This window comes from Natator depressus, chromosome 19 (assembly GCF_965152275.1).
Source record: "Natator depressus isolate rNatDep1 chromosome 19, rNatDep2.hap1, whole genome shotgun sequence".
NCBI classification, from domain to species: domain Eukaryota; kingdom Metazoa; phylum Chordata; order Testudines; family Cheloniidae; genus Natator; species Natator depressus.
Window position 1 is genome coordinate 3,226,413 of NC_134252.1, and position 12,936 is coordinate 3,239,348.

Consider the following 12,936-nt stretch of genomic DNA (forward strand, 5'->3'; position numbering starts at 1 on the left):
AAGGAAAAGTCTGTGACTGTTGCTTCAAATGGCAGCAGCTAACTAGCTTTTAACATAAGGAAGACAGATTTCATCAGTTCTGAGCTAAGTGCTAGGGTGCCTTACGTTACATGGGGGGGAAATGTTAGTGTTAGAATTTTTCTATAAACTAGTTTTTTTCCTTCACCCATTAAAGCATCTTGTATCCTAAAATATTAGTTTATAAATCTAGTCTTCTGTTTAAGGCTCTAAAAATCCCCCCACCCCACCCCCAAAATACCAACCAGCATCTGTTTGGCAATGGAGGACCAATTCCTTTGTTTTGCAGTCAGAAGTCTATAGTGTATTGCATTTTAAAATGAAAACCTGCTTCTGTTTCCGTTTTATCCCTTCTTTAAACACCTTCATTTGTTTGGTCAGGTGGAGATTTGCAAAACCAGAAAAATAATCAGTCTCTTCCCATACTATGAAGGTGTCTGGTGTCTCTCCTGCACATGGTGTTGGTCTCCTGCCTCAAGCGACGCTGCCTGCCCTGCAGTGATTCTCATTGGAACAAACAAGGTGTCTCAATGCTTCCTTTTTTGTATGGCTCCTACAAATCTGAAAGCTTTCTTGAGTGAGGTAAGAAAAGTTAGGCTTTCAAGCAAAGTACATGGTACGTAAAGTGTCCTGATGAACTTGCACAGCCTTTGCCAGCGCCTGCGGGTCTCTGCCATTGCTCTGTCCAGATATATGGCTGCCCTCTCCGCTGAAAGTGCAAAACACACAATTGGATCATTTAGCGTGTGCACTGTGGGAGGGTCGAGAACCTGTCAACGGGCGGGCCCACCTCATGCAGCACAGAAGCCCCCAGGGCAGAGCAGGAAGGCTGATGTAACTCAGACAGGCCCCCAGGGCTGTCTAGATTCGGCTGGCAGCCACTCCAACCCTCCGAGCAGCCCAGGATCAGGATGGCACAAAGGAAGACTTAAAGCCATTTTAGCACCCCGTCCTGGGGCTGAGAGCTCTGTGCACAGCCTAGAACTGCTCCCTAGGTCTGCTGCAGAGCAAAAACAGCACAGCCCCAGTCTACATGTGCTCAGACCCAAAGACCAGCTGGCTGCCTGTCCTAGCACGGGCATGAACCTATTACCGCCGCACTCTTCTCCTGCCCCTCCCCACACTTCCTACCCTGGAGGGGTCCTCTAGAGCAGTGCTACTCAAAGTGGTGGTCCACGGACCGGTGCTGGTCCGCGAGCCATCGGCTGCCGGTCTCCGCGCACATTGGGGAAAAAAATTGCTGGTCCCCCACATCAGATAGCTTGAGAAGCACTGCTCGAGAGGACATCTGGCAGACAGCTAAGGTGGTGCCATGCAGCCCGTGAGCGCCTCTGTGCAGCGGCACCACTCACCTGTCGTGCTCTTTGTCCACTAGGTGGTACCGTGCCCTGAATGCCACCAATCTGGCATAATATGCTGGTGCTGGGATGGAGACTGAGCGGGTGCAGCGCACGTAGGTGTGGCAGAGCTGGTACGTGAGGATCTGCAGCTCGTCTGCTGTAAACCGGTTGTCGTCCCAGAGGACGTAGTAATGGGAAGGTCTGCTCGTACCCTGGGAAGGAGGAGAGGGGGAGGAGTTGGAGATGCCATCTGAGTGTGTCTCGTGATCAGAGTCAGAAGTGGGCGGCTGAAAGGACATACACATGCACTCCCACCCACCTGATCTAACTGGGAACCTGGCCAAAAGTCTGAGCAGGAGAGACAGATTCAAAGGCTGCACTGAAAGATGCTTTTTGCATGGCAACAAGCTGCAGTGCTGACAAAACAGCTGGGGAAGCAGATGCCCCAGTATCAGCTCTCTTTACAGACCTGGCAGAGCTTCTGTGTATAATCTTGCTAAAGAAGAGAAAGCAATGTAGACTAGGAGTTAGATCAAGCCAAGGGGAGTTGGGGCTCCTGTGTTCTGTCCCTGAGACTGCCAGTGTCTGGACCAAGGCAATTAACCCTCTGTGGCTTAAGTTCAGCCCCACCTGTAATATTTGCTTCCCTACTCACGGGCTGGAGAGGCAGTGAAGTGCTTGGTGATGGTTGGGTGAATGAAGCTAAATGCGAAGGACTAACTGCAGCTGGCCAGTCCTTCCCCACCACACAGAGCCAGTGCACTGGTGGCAAGTCATTGCCATGGTGCCCAGGCTGGAATAACCTACTGACCCTTCGCAACGCAAGCTGTATGCTAGTGTGTTTGACCAGTGGCTCCCTCCAGCTCCTCAGTAGCCAGGAGCCTCCTGTCCTTGGAGCGAGAGAAAGGAAGCCAAAAAGCCTCCCTTGTGGAAGCACTGGCGGAGTTACTGCAGCACGCTCAGCTGCCAATGCAGCATCAGAATATTCATGGCCCCCTACAAACAGCTGCAGAGCAGACTCACTCTGCTTCAGCGGCTGCTAGAATGGCACTTTGCCTGCCCAGGCTCCATGCAAGGATGGGTTTCCAGGTCCCTCCTGACAAGTAGGAGCATCAGCGGGAATTCAGAGTCAGAGAACTCAGGTGAGCCTGGGAAGCACAGAACCCTAGCTGAGGAGTTTTCAGCAGGGCTGGAACTTTGGGCTGCCTGTTTCCCAGGACATCCTAGGAAGAAGAGAACTAGAAACTGCAGGTTACTGCAAACCAGCTGCTACACAGTATTCTGCCCCCATGGATAAACTGAAACCCCAAAGGCCAAGGACAAAGCTAAGCAATTAAGAATGGAGCACGCTTTGCTGCCCAGGACAGGTAGCCTCTATTGACAGAACTATTAAGCAAGTCTCCCCTGAGATGGGTAAGGACCTCCTCCCCTCTACAGAAATATCCCACAGCAACCCTGCTCAGCAACTGTGGAGAGAACAGAACCCCCTCGCCCCCGCCACTGCACCAGTCGAAGCCACAGGGGGTGAGGGGGATTTTAACAGATTTCTTCCCACTGGAATCTGGCCAGGACCTAGCGTTAACGGCCATATGCTGGGGAAAGGGAGGTTGGAATCTTTAATGAGGAGGACTGGACAAGGCAGGGAGACTGTAGCTGATCAGCTAAGGATGTTGGGCAGAGTCAGCAAACAATCTCTCAGGCTCCGAAGAAGGAAGCCCTGGATGGTGTTGCCTCGCTCAGGCTTGGGACGCAGTACCTGAATGCCTGCATGACTGCACAGGTAGAAGTCAAACTCGAATGGGTGGGTGATGTTCGTATCCACAGTTGTTCCGGCCGGGATGTTCCCGCTCTTGCCAATCTGCAGAGATTGAACAGAGACCCAAGCACTATATTCTCTGGTTACCTGAAGTGGCACAGCTCCGGGTCTGTCCCATACACCCCACCCACACCAGCTCTGTCCGAGATGTATACTCCCCCGAGCCCTCTGTGCAAAGTTAAATAGCTTCATGCCTGGCAGGTTCCCAGCATGACCACTCATCTCAGCAAGAGCCAGGGACCATTGCTCTCCATGAATCCACAACAGCAGGTTTCTTCCATAGCAGCTCCGCCCTGTAGGGGCCCTTGGCACACTCCCCTTTCCCAGTTACAGAACAGGTCTCTGCAGTGCCCCTGACAGGTGCTTCCTGCGTCCCCGCCCCTGGTGGGAAATGGGAGGAAATCAGGCCCTCTGCACAGGGAGCAGTGAGGGTGGCAGGCTTGCTAGTGCTCTCTGCACACACGACACTGGAGGACAGTGCAAGGGGTGACGAGGTGGAAGCAGATGGGGAAAGAAGTGCCCCAATGTCTGCACACTCCTACTGCAGAAATGGACTTCCAGTAGCCAAAAATTCTAGGGGCTCTGCAGAGAGCTTCAATCACCCCATATCCAGGCGTCTCTGTCATGCACCCACACACCTTCTTATGCCAAGGTCAACAAAAGCCTCCCTTTCCCATATCTTCCCTCCGATGGGCCCACTGCCAACTTCGGTTTGGCTCCAAATGGGGGTTTCACTTAGGAACCCTACTAGCAATAGGAGGGTTACCCGATTTTTTTTTTTTAAGTTAACCTCTTCCCTATGTCCTCCCCCCCACCCCGGCTGTTCAGAACCCCATCACCGCAGCCAGCGCCAGGGGATGAGAGCCAGGAAGAGAAACTGAGAAGTCCAGCTTTTTGCATCTTGCTGCTTGCATGTTGAGAACAGCAGGGATCAAACACGTTTCCACAGTCCCTCTCTCTTAACCCTCTGGGCGATTTTAACCCCTCAGGTGAGGAAATGCTGAAAAATATTTTCAATCTGACACTTGCTCTTTAAACATCATCCCTAGAGACTCACCTCCTAGGAGCACGTCATGCAAGTGACCTGTGCCTGGCCTCTCAAGCCAGCACAAGAGACTTTGCTACTGCAGCCAGGGTGAGGGTTGCAGGTTCTCCTGTCAGGACTGCTCCATTGGTTAACGCTACGCTTTCCATGCAGGTTCTTTTCAACAGGGCTGGTGACTAATCAATCATCCCCACCCCCAAGACTACCTCCCACACCCAGCCTTGACATCCTCACCCTTTCGTTCTTATCCGCACAGAAGAGGCGGGTGTGGTGCCGTTTCTGGACAACTATGTACGTGATGCCGGGCTGATAATCCTTCTCCAGTTTGATGCAGGCGTCTCGGATTGCCAGCAGCTCATAGTGAAGAATCTAGAGGAGACCGTGTATAGAGTGAGTGAGAACACACAGCTCTTCCCCTCCACTCTTTGGACAGAGCCAACACAGGGACCACCGCACCTTTACATGGCAGTGCCGGCAAGGCAGCAGCTAGTTTGCCAAGGGGCAGCTCCTTTACTGTATATTATTGGCCTAGCTTCCCTGGCACTAGCCTTCTCCAACCCAAGCAGGGAGAGGGAGCTTGGAACCGTGCTGCCCTTACAGCCAACGGCACTGAAGTAAGGAGCTCAGGGCATATGTATCTCATTCACAAGGACAGATATTAAAAAGTCCCAGCTCATATACTGTGATCATTTCCCCTACTCTTGTCAGCAAACATGTAACTAGGACTGTTGGCAACTAGACAACGGCAGGTCTCATTTTTCAAACTCGTTCTCTAGACGTCTTTCCGGTGTAATTCAGCAACCACAGCAGGGAAACCAGAGCTCCCTGGGTCCCTCTTCAGCAGCTCTGCCCACAAACACCATTTCAGAGGCTCCCTCAGATCCCCAGTGCACCCAGTGACATTTGTTGCCTTTAGACCAGTGTTTCTCAACAGCCGGTCTGTGGGCCGACCCCAGTCCCTGAGATCTCCCTGACACAGGTTAGGGAGACAGCAAGCCGGATCCTGGTATCAAAAAGGGGGAGAAATGCTGCTTTAGAAAATTATTTGGGGGTGGGGAGAGGTGAGAGAGGCACTGCTCCCTGCCCTTCTGGCAGCTGTGACTCCTCACTGAGGAGTGTGCACTGTGGACACCGAAAAACAAAGAGGCACCATCAGTCCCTGGGCACTTCTCTATGCAGAATAGGTGACAGCAGCCACGCACTTGAGCTCTTCACTTCTACAGACCCAAGTTCAAATCCAGCCTCAGTTGACAGGCCAAAGCCAATACAATGACTTCATCCCAGCCTGTCTGTTCTGCTCTATAAAACCATCCCGCCGCTGTGTGTCTGAGCGGAGACTGACAGATGTCCAGCACACCAAGCATCAGAGGCTACTCCAGTTATGATTGAGAAGAGCTGGCAGAGGTGCCCATGCAGAGCTTGCCCAGCGCCATGGCTAGCTCTAGCCAGAGCATTAGCTCTGCCCTTCCACACAGACAAAAAGAATATTACGCACGTAACAAACAACTAACTCTGGGCTGTGAAATCTGAATGAGGCAAGTCTGGAGCTCCTCCTCTGAGTGAGTGCCAGCAAATCAACAGGGAAGCGTGTGCAAGACGCCCCAGTGTAACTGCAGGGCAAGCAGCAACCAGCCCCGCTGACAGGTTCCTTACCTGTGGGAGTTGCCCCTCCGGAACCCCATCCCGGTAGAAGATGATCCTGGTGGGTTTGAAGCGGGTGGACTTGTAGAACTGGATGAGCAGCTCCCTCACCATGTAGGACAGGTCCTCAATGATCTCCTGCCGAGGGCGCTGGACCCGTACCGTGGCACAGTAACGGCTTGGGTGGGCATCCATGCTGCCCACAACCTGCAGTGACAAAGCAGACGGGCCACGCCGAGCCATTACAATGAAAAGGGAGAGGGGGAAGGACATGCCTGGCTTGTCATGCTGCCTTAATAGGGACGCCCATGACCACGTCCCCTTGGTCAGAGCACCATCCCCTACTCCTGGAGCTCAGGGATGGAAGGAGGAGTATACAGAGAACCTATATCCAAAAGGAACCACTTCCAACAACCAACAACTGTGGTTCCCCGATGCTGGTCCACGTCAGTACTGGGATCTCAGATCACTGCTGCCTCCCCCGCTTCCCACCATGGAGCCAAGGCTGCAAAGCATTCTTCAGAGGGACATCAAGGCCGGCTGGACTCAACATGGGACTGGGAGACAAGGGTTCCTGAGCTTCCATCCCAGGCTCTGCTGCCAAAGCCATATAGCAAGAAGAACATGCCATTCCCAGGAAAAGAAGTTCACAGATCCTTGCTAGGCATGTGCACCTGACAGCTCTGTTTGCTTGTTGCATTAATAGAAATAAGGGAGTGGAACAGCATGGACTGTGTTCCACACTGCCCTCCACAAGTGAATTTACTATACTCACCCTCTTATTCCCAGTTTAAATCAATGCAACAAAAAAAACCCTCTGCAGAACCATCAAGCCCTGCAGATGGCTAGTCTGAGGAACTCGGGAACTTCCTGCAGTAACCATCATTTCTTCCCTGGGCAGCCTTCTTCACCCTCCCTTACTGGGCCAAGCGTAAAGGGGACATGTGTTGAGTCGGGCAGAGTTGCCCATTTCCATGCCTTTAAGTGCTGGAACAAAACCGCCCCCTCTGAATGTAGGTAAGGACACTTACCCACTTTTGTAAAGTGCTTTGAAACCCACTGAGGGAAGCTGCACAATGCTACATATTGTATTATCGGGCCAGGGGACAATGATTTCCAGAAAGACAGACCCAGGCTCTCTATTGAAATGCTGCTGCGTCAGGCTACAATGAAATTCCTGTTTAATGAACATCTGAGAGCTCGACTCTAGTTAGGTCCTTATCCCATGCCCATCACCATGGTATCAGAGCATCCTGGCAGCATTCTGAGCTGTCCAGGAATGACCAAAGGAAGCACTTCTGCCCAATAACCAACTCTTAGCTGGATAAACATTTTTAAAAGGCATCTGCAGGCTGCAAAGTCCCCTTGGACTCTAACCCTCGGTGAACGGTCCTTGAATGCACCCACTCGAGCTCGGAACTACAGAGCATCTCAGAGAGCCAGCAAAATCTGCCTCCACTGCTTGCTGCTCTTCTGGTTCCTAAGGAAGTGACATGGGTCTGAGTCACCCTTCACTTTCCCCAGTTGCTAGGCAGCAGTCCTGGCCTGGGGTTCCTGCAGGAGTGGCAGGGGATTCAGCAAGAACATGCTCTGAAAAGGAGACCTTGAAAATGTCAGGGGCAGGAAGGCCAAGAGCAGCCGCACTCGACACTGACGCAGCCCTGAAGACGGTGTGAGTCACTGAAGATGAGTTTGTAACTAGAGAACAAAGCTGCCCGGGAGTCCAGGAAAGGGACGCGGGGGAGACTGCCTCGCCATTTATGCTGGAACGATTCCCTCCCCCTATCGTGAGGGAGCAGCTTCCACGTCAAGACTTCTCACCCAAAGAGCTACTGACCCTCTTTCCAAAGGCTCTGAGGCTGCACCACTTGGGTAGGGATCAGCAGCATCAATCAGCTGGAGCTGGAGGTGCAATGTCCAGCTGGAGAAGACGCACCCACACTAGCTCTGATCAACCTAGTGGACTAAAAGACGCAGGGCTGTGGAGGCATGAAGAACTGCCCGAGTATGTACCGAGGCTTGCAGATGGGATCCTACGCAGGGTGGCTATCCCATCCCGGCACTTCCACCTTAGCCCCATCACAGCTAGCGTGGGTATGTCTACCTGCCCTGGAAATTACACTTTCAGCCTCCGGCTCAGACAGAACCTAAAGTAGCCAGTGTCAAGAGGCCACTACTGGAGATAGATGTTCATTGCTACACTAGAGCGTGTTTTGGGATTCATGCCTCCAACCCACCACATCCAGCTGAAACAGACTGATTCCAATTCAGGGCACATATCCCCCGCTGTCCCCCAGGTTGGGAGGGAACGGCAAGCGCAGGAGTAGGGAATTATTTGATGGGAAAGGGGTTCGTAGGCAGGATGTGTTTTCCAGCTAAGTCAAGGGATAAGACAAGACCATTAGAAACAACTGGACTGACTGGTCTGCCCAACATCCACAGTGATTTCTTCTATTTCTTTTCTACTCTTCCAGGTCCTGCCTACAAGTGCGAAGAAACGGCCAAAAGCACTTGTTGCCCCGACTCCTCCTAATTAAGAAGAGGGAAGGCTCCCAAAGATGATTTCACATGCCAAGGAAAACCTGAGCTCTGAATCCTGGAGGGCAAAGGGTTTATGACGAACACCCTGACATGCTCAGTTATAAAGAGCGCTGCTCGAACCCCACAGCTTCCTCGGCTGGAACAAACACTGGGTGGGCATTATGTTACAATCCTGAGAAAGGGGCATGCTGCACTGTCAGATTATTTCATCTTCCCTTCGTACCAGGCCAGCCCTGGTTGCCTCGGCCTACCAGGGGTGACTAGTATGGCAGGGAGGGTGCCTTCCTTCAGGTCTTGCTCAAGGTCAAGCCACGCCCCTGGCGCTTTATTAAACACCGCTGACTCCTCAGCAGGTGGTAGAAAAGAGGGCTCTGCTCCTCTTCCACAGGCAATATCTTCCTAGCTTGCTGCGACTGAAATTCACTTCTCCAGCCAGATAAGCCCTGCTCGTACTCGAGCGGCAGATCTGCAAGGCAAGCCCAGGGGTGAAATGAAGTGGGGCTGGTGATTCTGGGGAAGGGCGGCTCTTCCCTTTGTTAGTACAGTTAATGCACTGGGTACTTCATGGACAACTAAGTCAGCAGGACAAGCTCCCCGCCCTGAAGAGCTGATACACGGAGCTTCTCTGCCCCGCCGACATTCGCCTCTCCCCCAGGCTGGGAGCTCAGTCAGGCGCTGAGCTGGCACCTGGGATTCCCCTGGAGCGCAGTCAGCAAGAGCCAGAGGCCCGGGGGCCGGAATGCTAGAACAATGTTGACAGTGGCGGCAGTGGGAGGGCTGAATGCCATTGAACCAAACCGTAATGCTTTCGGTTGCTACTATTACCTCAACCCAGAGATGCTGCCACACACCCAGCACTCCTCGTTCGAGCCCCTGAAGAGGGGCTGAGATCTAGCAGGGCAGCGAGACCCCCGAGCAGCCCCATGTGCTGCATAGCAGCCGCCCGGAGAATCCCACGGCCAGGGTACCAACCCTTGGGTTTATCCCCATGGGGCCGGGCATGGCCAGTCACTTGCTCAGAAATTCCACACAGATCCCCCCCAGGACTCAGCCCATTTCAGCACCGCCACCATCCAAGCAGTGACATTCACAGGGAGCAGAGACAAGCCTGGCCTCTGTCTACATGCCTCAAGGATTCTGGGCAAGCCTGCTCTGGCTGGACGGCACAAAGGGTCCAGCCGAAGCGCACAGCCTCGGCTTCGTGCGGACGCCAACCCTCCCCCCAGGGCACCAGAGCAGCAGCTCCGGATGCGGTGCGACTGCGCTCCCAACCAGAAAGGCAACTTACAGCCGTTATGGAAGGCTTCTTCCCATCCCCCGCTGGTGGGTGAGTGACATCTGCACCCAGGAAGATCACTGGCTGCTGAAAGACCGCCGAGCTGATTGGAGAGAGGAGACAGGGGAAAGGTTTGCCGCTATTCCAGTCAGTCACCGACTGCGCTGGGGTTACTCACATTCGCAGCCACTGAGCTATAGGGAGAGGGCAGACTGCAGTGAGGAAACCCCTCTCTGAATTAGTCTGAAAAGGTCTCAGCCACTGCCTTTTCCTGTGGTTTGCACTGATCTTTGCTCATGGCGTTGCAACCCCTCTCTACCCTGGCTTGGGGCACCCGCCCCCCCAAAGTGTCACAAATCAGCCACATTTCTAAGCTGTTTGGGTTTAGATGCATCTTTGCACCAGATCCCAGGGGTGAGCAAGGGCAAACTAACAGGAAATACCGTGACATGCCCAAACCAAACATTTAGGCCCCAATCTTGCAAACACTCAGGCATGTGGTTAGCTTGACACACTGGGTAAAGTTAAGCATGTGTTTCACATGTATGAAGTCACATATCTGCTTAAGTCTTTGCGTAACTGGGGCCTTAGTCTGAGTCATTTATCTTAGTGACAGAGAAAAATACAGACTCAGGACCTGCCAGGAGTAGGGATTCCTTTTCAGAACAGAAGGGGAGGGATAGTTCAGTGGTTTGAGCATTGGCCTGCTAAACCCAGGGTTGTGAGTTCAATCCTTGAGGGGGCCATTTAGGGATTGGGGGCAAAAATTGGGGATTGGTCCTGCTTTGAGCAGGGGGTTGGACTAGATGATCTCCTGAGGTCCCTTCCAACCCTGATAGTCTATGATTCTATGAACAGACCCTGTACTAACTTTCTTCACCAGCTGCACAAGCTGCCTCTATTGCAGAGTGGGAATTCTTTATTCACATAGAACATGGCTTCAAAGTTCTCTCCTTTTGACTCTTACGAGATTAGACTGGTGGCCACAGCCTAGCTAGTGGCATATGCAGCAGCACGTAGCTCAGGTGTCTTGCAGGGGAGGACTGGTGGCAGAGCATTCTCAGGGAGGGGCTTTTCGCTTTGCAATTCATTTCCTTGCCTCAATTTGGAGCCTAGATTCAGTGACCTTCAGGATACTTTGCAAGACTTCTATTTTTCCCTGGGGGATAGGAAGGGAGGAGTTCGTTCTGGGGTGGGAAAGGTTTTTTTTGAGGCCTGATCTGTTCCAGTGCCTTTTTGACATGTTTCAATCAGTGCTGGTCACTTGCCTAGTGACTCTAGCAATGGGGGAGGGGGAGTGTCCATGGCCATTTCTACAGTTGACTCAGTTTCCAGGTTCATATACAAGGCAGCACCTGGGCTATATTTCATTCTGCCCCTCCCCCCCGCATCCCAGAGACAGACAGGGGATTTTAACAGCCACTTGCCAAGCTCTCCTACTGGTAAGGCCAGACAGAGAGAGGCTGGCACAGCAGGCTCTGCTGGGGACCCTGGTTTGGTCCCTTGATCCCAGCCCCACAGGAGCAGAGCAGAAGCGGCGTGCTGGGAAACACGGGGGAGGAAAGCCCTGCATTACTCTCCAGCAGCAGCTCCCCTCCTGACCTCTTCACCAGGGCAGAAAGGCCTAAGAGGGAAAGAGCCCACAGGGATAAAGGGGAGGGGAAGATGTGGAAGGCATGGGGGGCAAGCCCATCCCACTGTCGCTGGGGCCCAAGGCGGGCAGGGGACTCGTACGTACCGCTGGTGAGGCACGAGGATGTTGTTGATCCCACCCAGCTTGACGTTGATTTTGAGGCAGAGGTTGGACAGGGTTTGCGGGGAGGTTTTCACCACGTTCTTGACCTGAACGCACTGCGTGGCCATCCCCAGGAGCGTGTCTCCGACACGCTTCACCTCCGCTGCCAGCAGAGAGGCAGAGTGTTAATACAGCAGCCGCCGCGTACACCGCAGCTCGGAAAGAAGGCACCTAAAGTACGTGTATTTACAGGGAGAGCTGGGGCCACGAGTCGGGACTCCTGGGATCTACTCCCAGCTCAAACAGAGAGACCTCGGGCAAGTCACTTCACTGCACCTCAGGGCGCCCATCTGCAGAGCAGGGATAATTCTTCCCCACCACAGCGTTAAATTGAGAGATTTAATGCCTGTACAGCACCAACGCCCACAGACCCTTCAAGCCTTACGGCCACAGGCTCTACGTGGCAGGCTTTGCACGCCGAGGCAGATCACTGAGTGGGAAGACGGGACACTGTTTAAAGGCTGTTCTAGGAGCAGCTCTCTTTACCCGTGTTCCCAGGCGGCTCTTAACAATCCTAGACGCTTTTCACCATTTCTATTGCTCCCTTTTGCATTCATCTCCGTCTGCAGGTCAGCTGTTGCTGCACTCCTGAATCCCATGCTTATTCATAGAGTCTAAGGCCAGAAGGGCCCATTAAGAACCACCGGTCTGACCTCCTACATGGCACAGGCCAGAGATCCCCACCCAGTGATTTCTGCATTGAGCCCATAGCTTCTAGTGGAGCTACTGCACCTCTTTTAGAGGGACATTAATTTGGGATGTAAAGACATCAAATGAGGGAGAATCCACATGCTCCTAAGTCAGTCATCCCAATGGCTAACACGCGGACACGGCTGGGATACAAATGCTGCTGAGGGGATGTCCCAATCCCACAAGAAGCTGCTTTCATCGGAATCCTTCTCTTTTTAGCATGAAAGATTTCTAACCAACATTGGCATGGATCTCCCCTCATCCTGGCTCCAGAGCACGAGATGGGAATCAGCAGCTTGCAAGATCAGTTCTCAAATCGGGAGCGGATGGTTTCTGGGCGGAGCAGCTGACACAAGAGACTAAAGAATTTCTATGACAGCCCTCCCCACATGGATGTACCATACACAGGTGTTTTCCCTGGCAAGATGACGATGATGAGCTGAAGCCCGGAGTAGGTATTTTTAAGGTGTCGGAACATTGGCTCCACGCTGTCCGCACCCTGTGCATATTTGCAGAAACATGGCTGGCCTTGGATCGGCATCCCTGCATCCTTCGAAATCTTGCGCAGCTGGTCTGTGAAGTTCCTGTGCCAAGAGGGAAAGGAGAAGTCAGTCCCTATGCATGTGTGGTTTCTCCTAAACACGGAGCACGGAGCAGCCAGCAGCTGGCGTGTGCAGCATGGAACGGGAAAGGCGCCCATTCCATTCCCACTACTTAGCGGGATACTGTGACACTGCAGCCTGACCGATCCCAAGAGGAATGGAGAAAGGGAGT

The 12,936-nt window shown here is 53.0% G+C and overlaps 1 protein-coding gene across 2 annotated transcripts in view; it reads right to left on the reverse strand.

Moving 5' to 3' along the window:
• Positions 1-231: 231 nt before the first annotated feature.
• LOC141974724 (protein argonaute-1) overlaps positions 232-12,936 on the reverse strand; it is a 42,552-nt gene continuing 29,847 nt past the window's right edge. Inside the window, exons 11-18 of one of the 2 annotated variants that reach the window (XM_074934690.1) lie at positions 12,562-12,746; positions 11,416-11,575; positions 9,690-9,780; positions 5,873-6,067; positions 4,454-4,588; positions 3,115-3,216; positions 1,371-1,570; positions 232-727 (exon numbers count right to left, since the gene is read on the reverse strand). In XM_074934690.1, coding sequence (XP_074790791.1) covers positions 619-727; positions 1,371-1,570; positions 3,115-3,216; positions 4,454-4,588; positions 5,873-6,067; positions 9,690-9,780; positions 11,416-11,575; positions 12,562-12,746 — 1,177 coding nt within the window. In that variant the 3' untranslated portion in view covers positions 232-618. The remainder of the gene's footprint in view (positions 728-1,370; positions 1,571-3,114; positions 3,217-4,453; positions 4,589-5,872; positions 6,068-9,689; positions 9,781-11,415; positions 11,576-12,561; positions 12,747-12,936) is intronic. The other variant, XM_074934689.1, reaches the window with a different exon arrangement.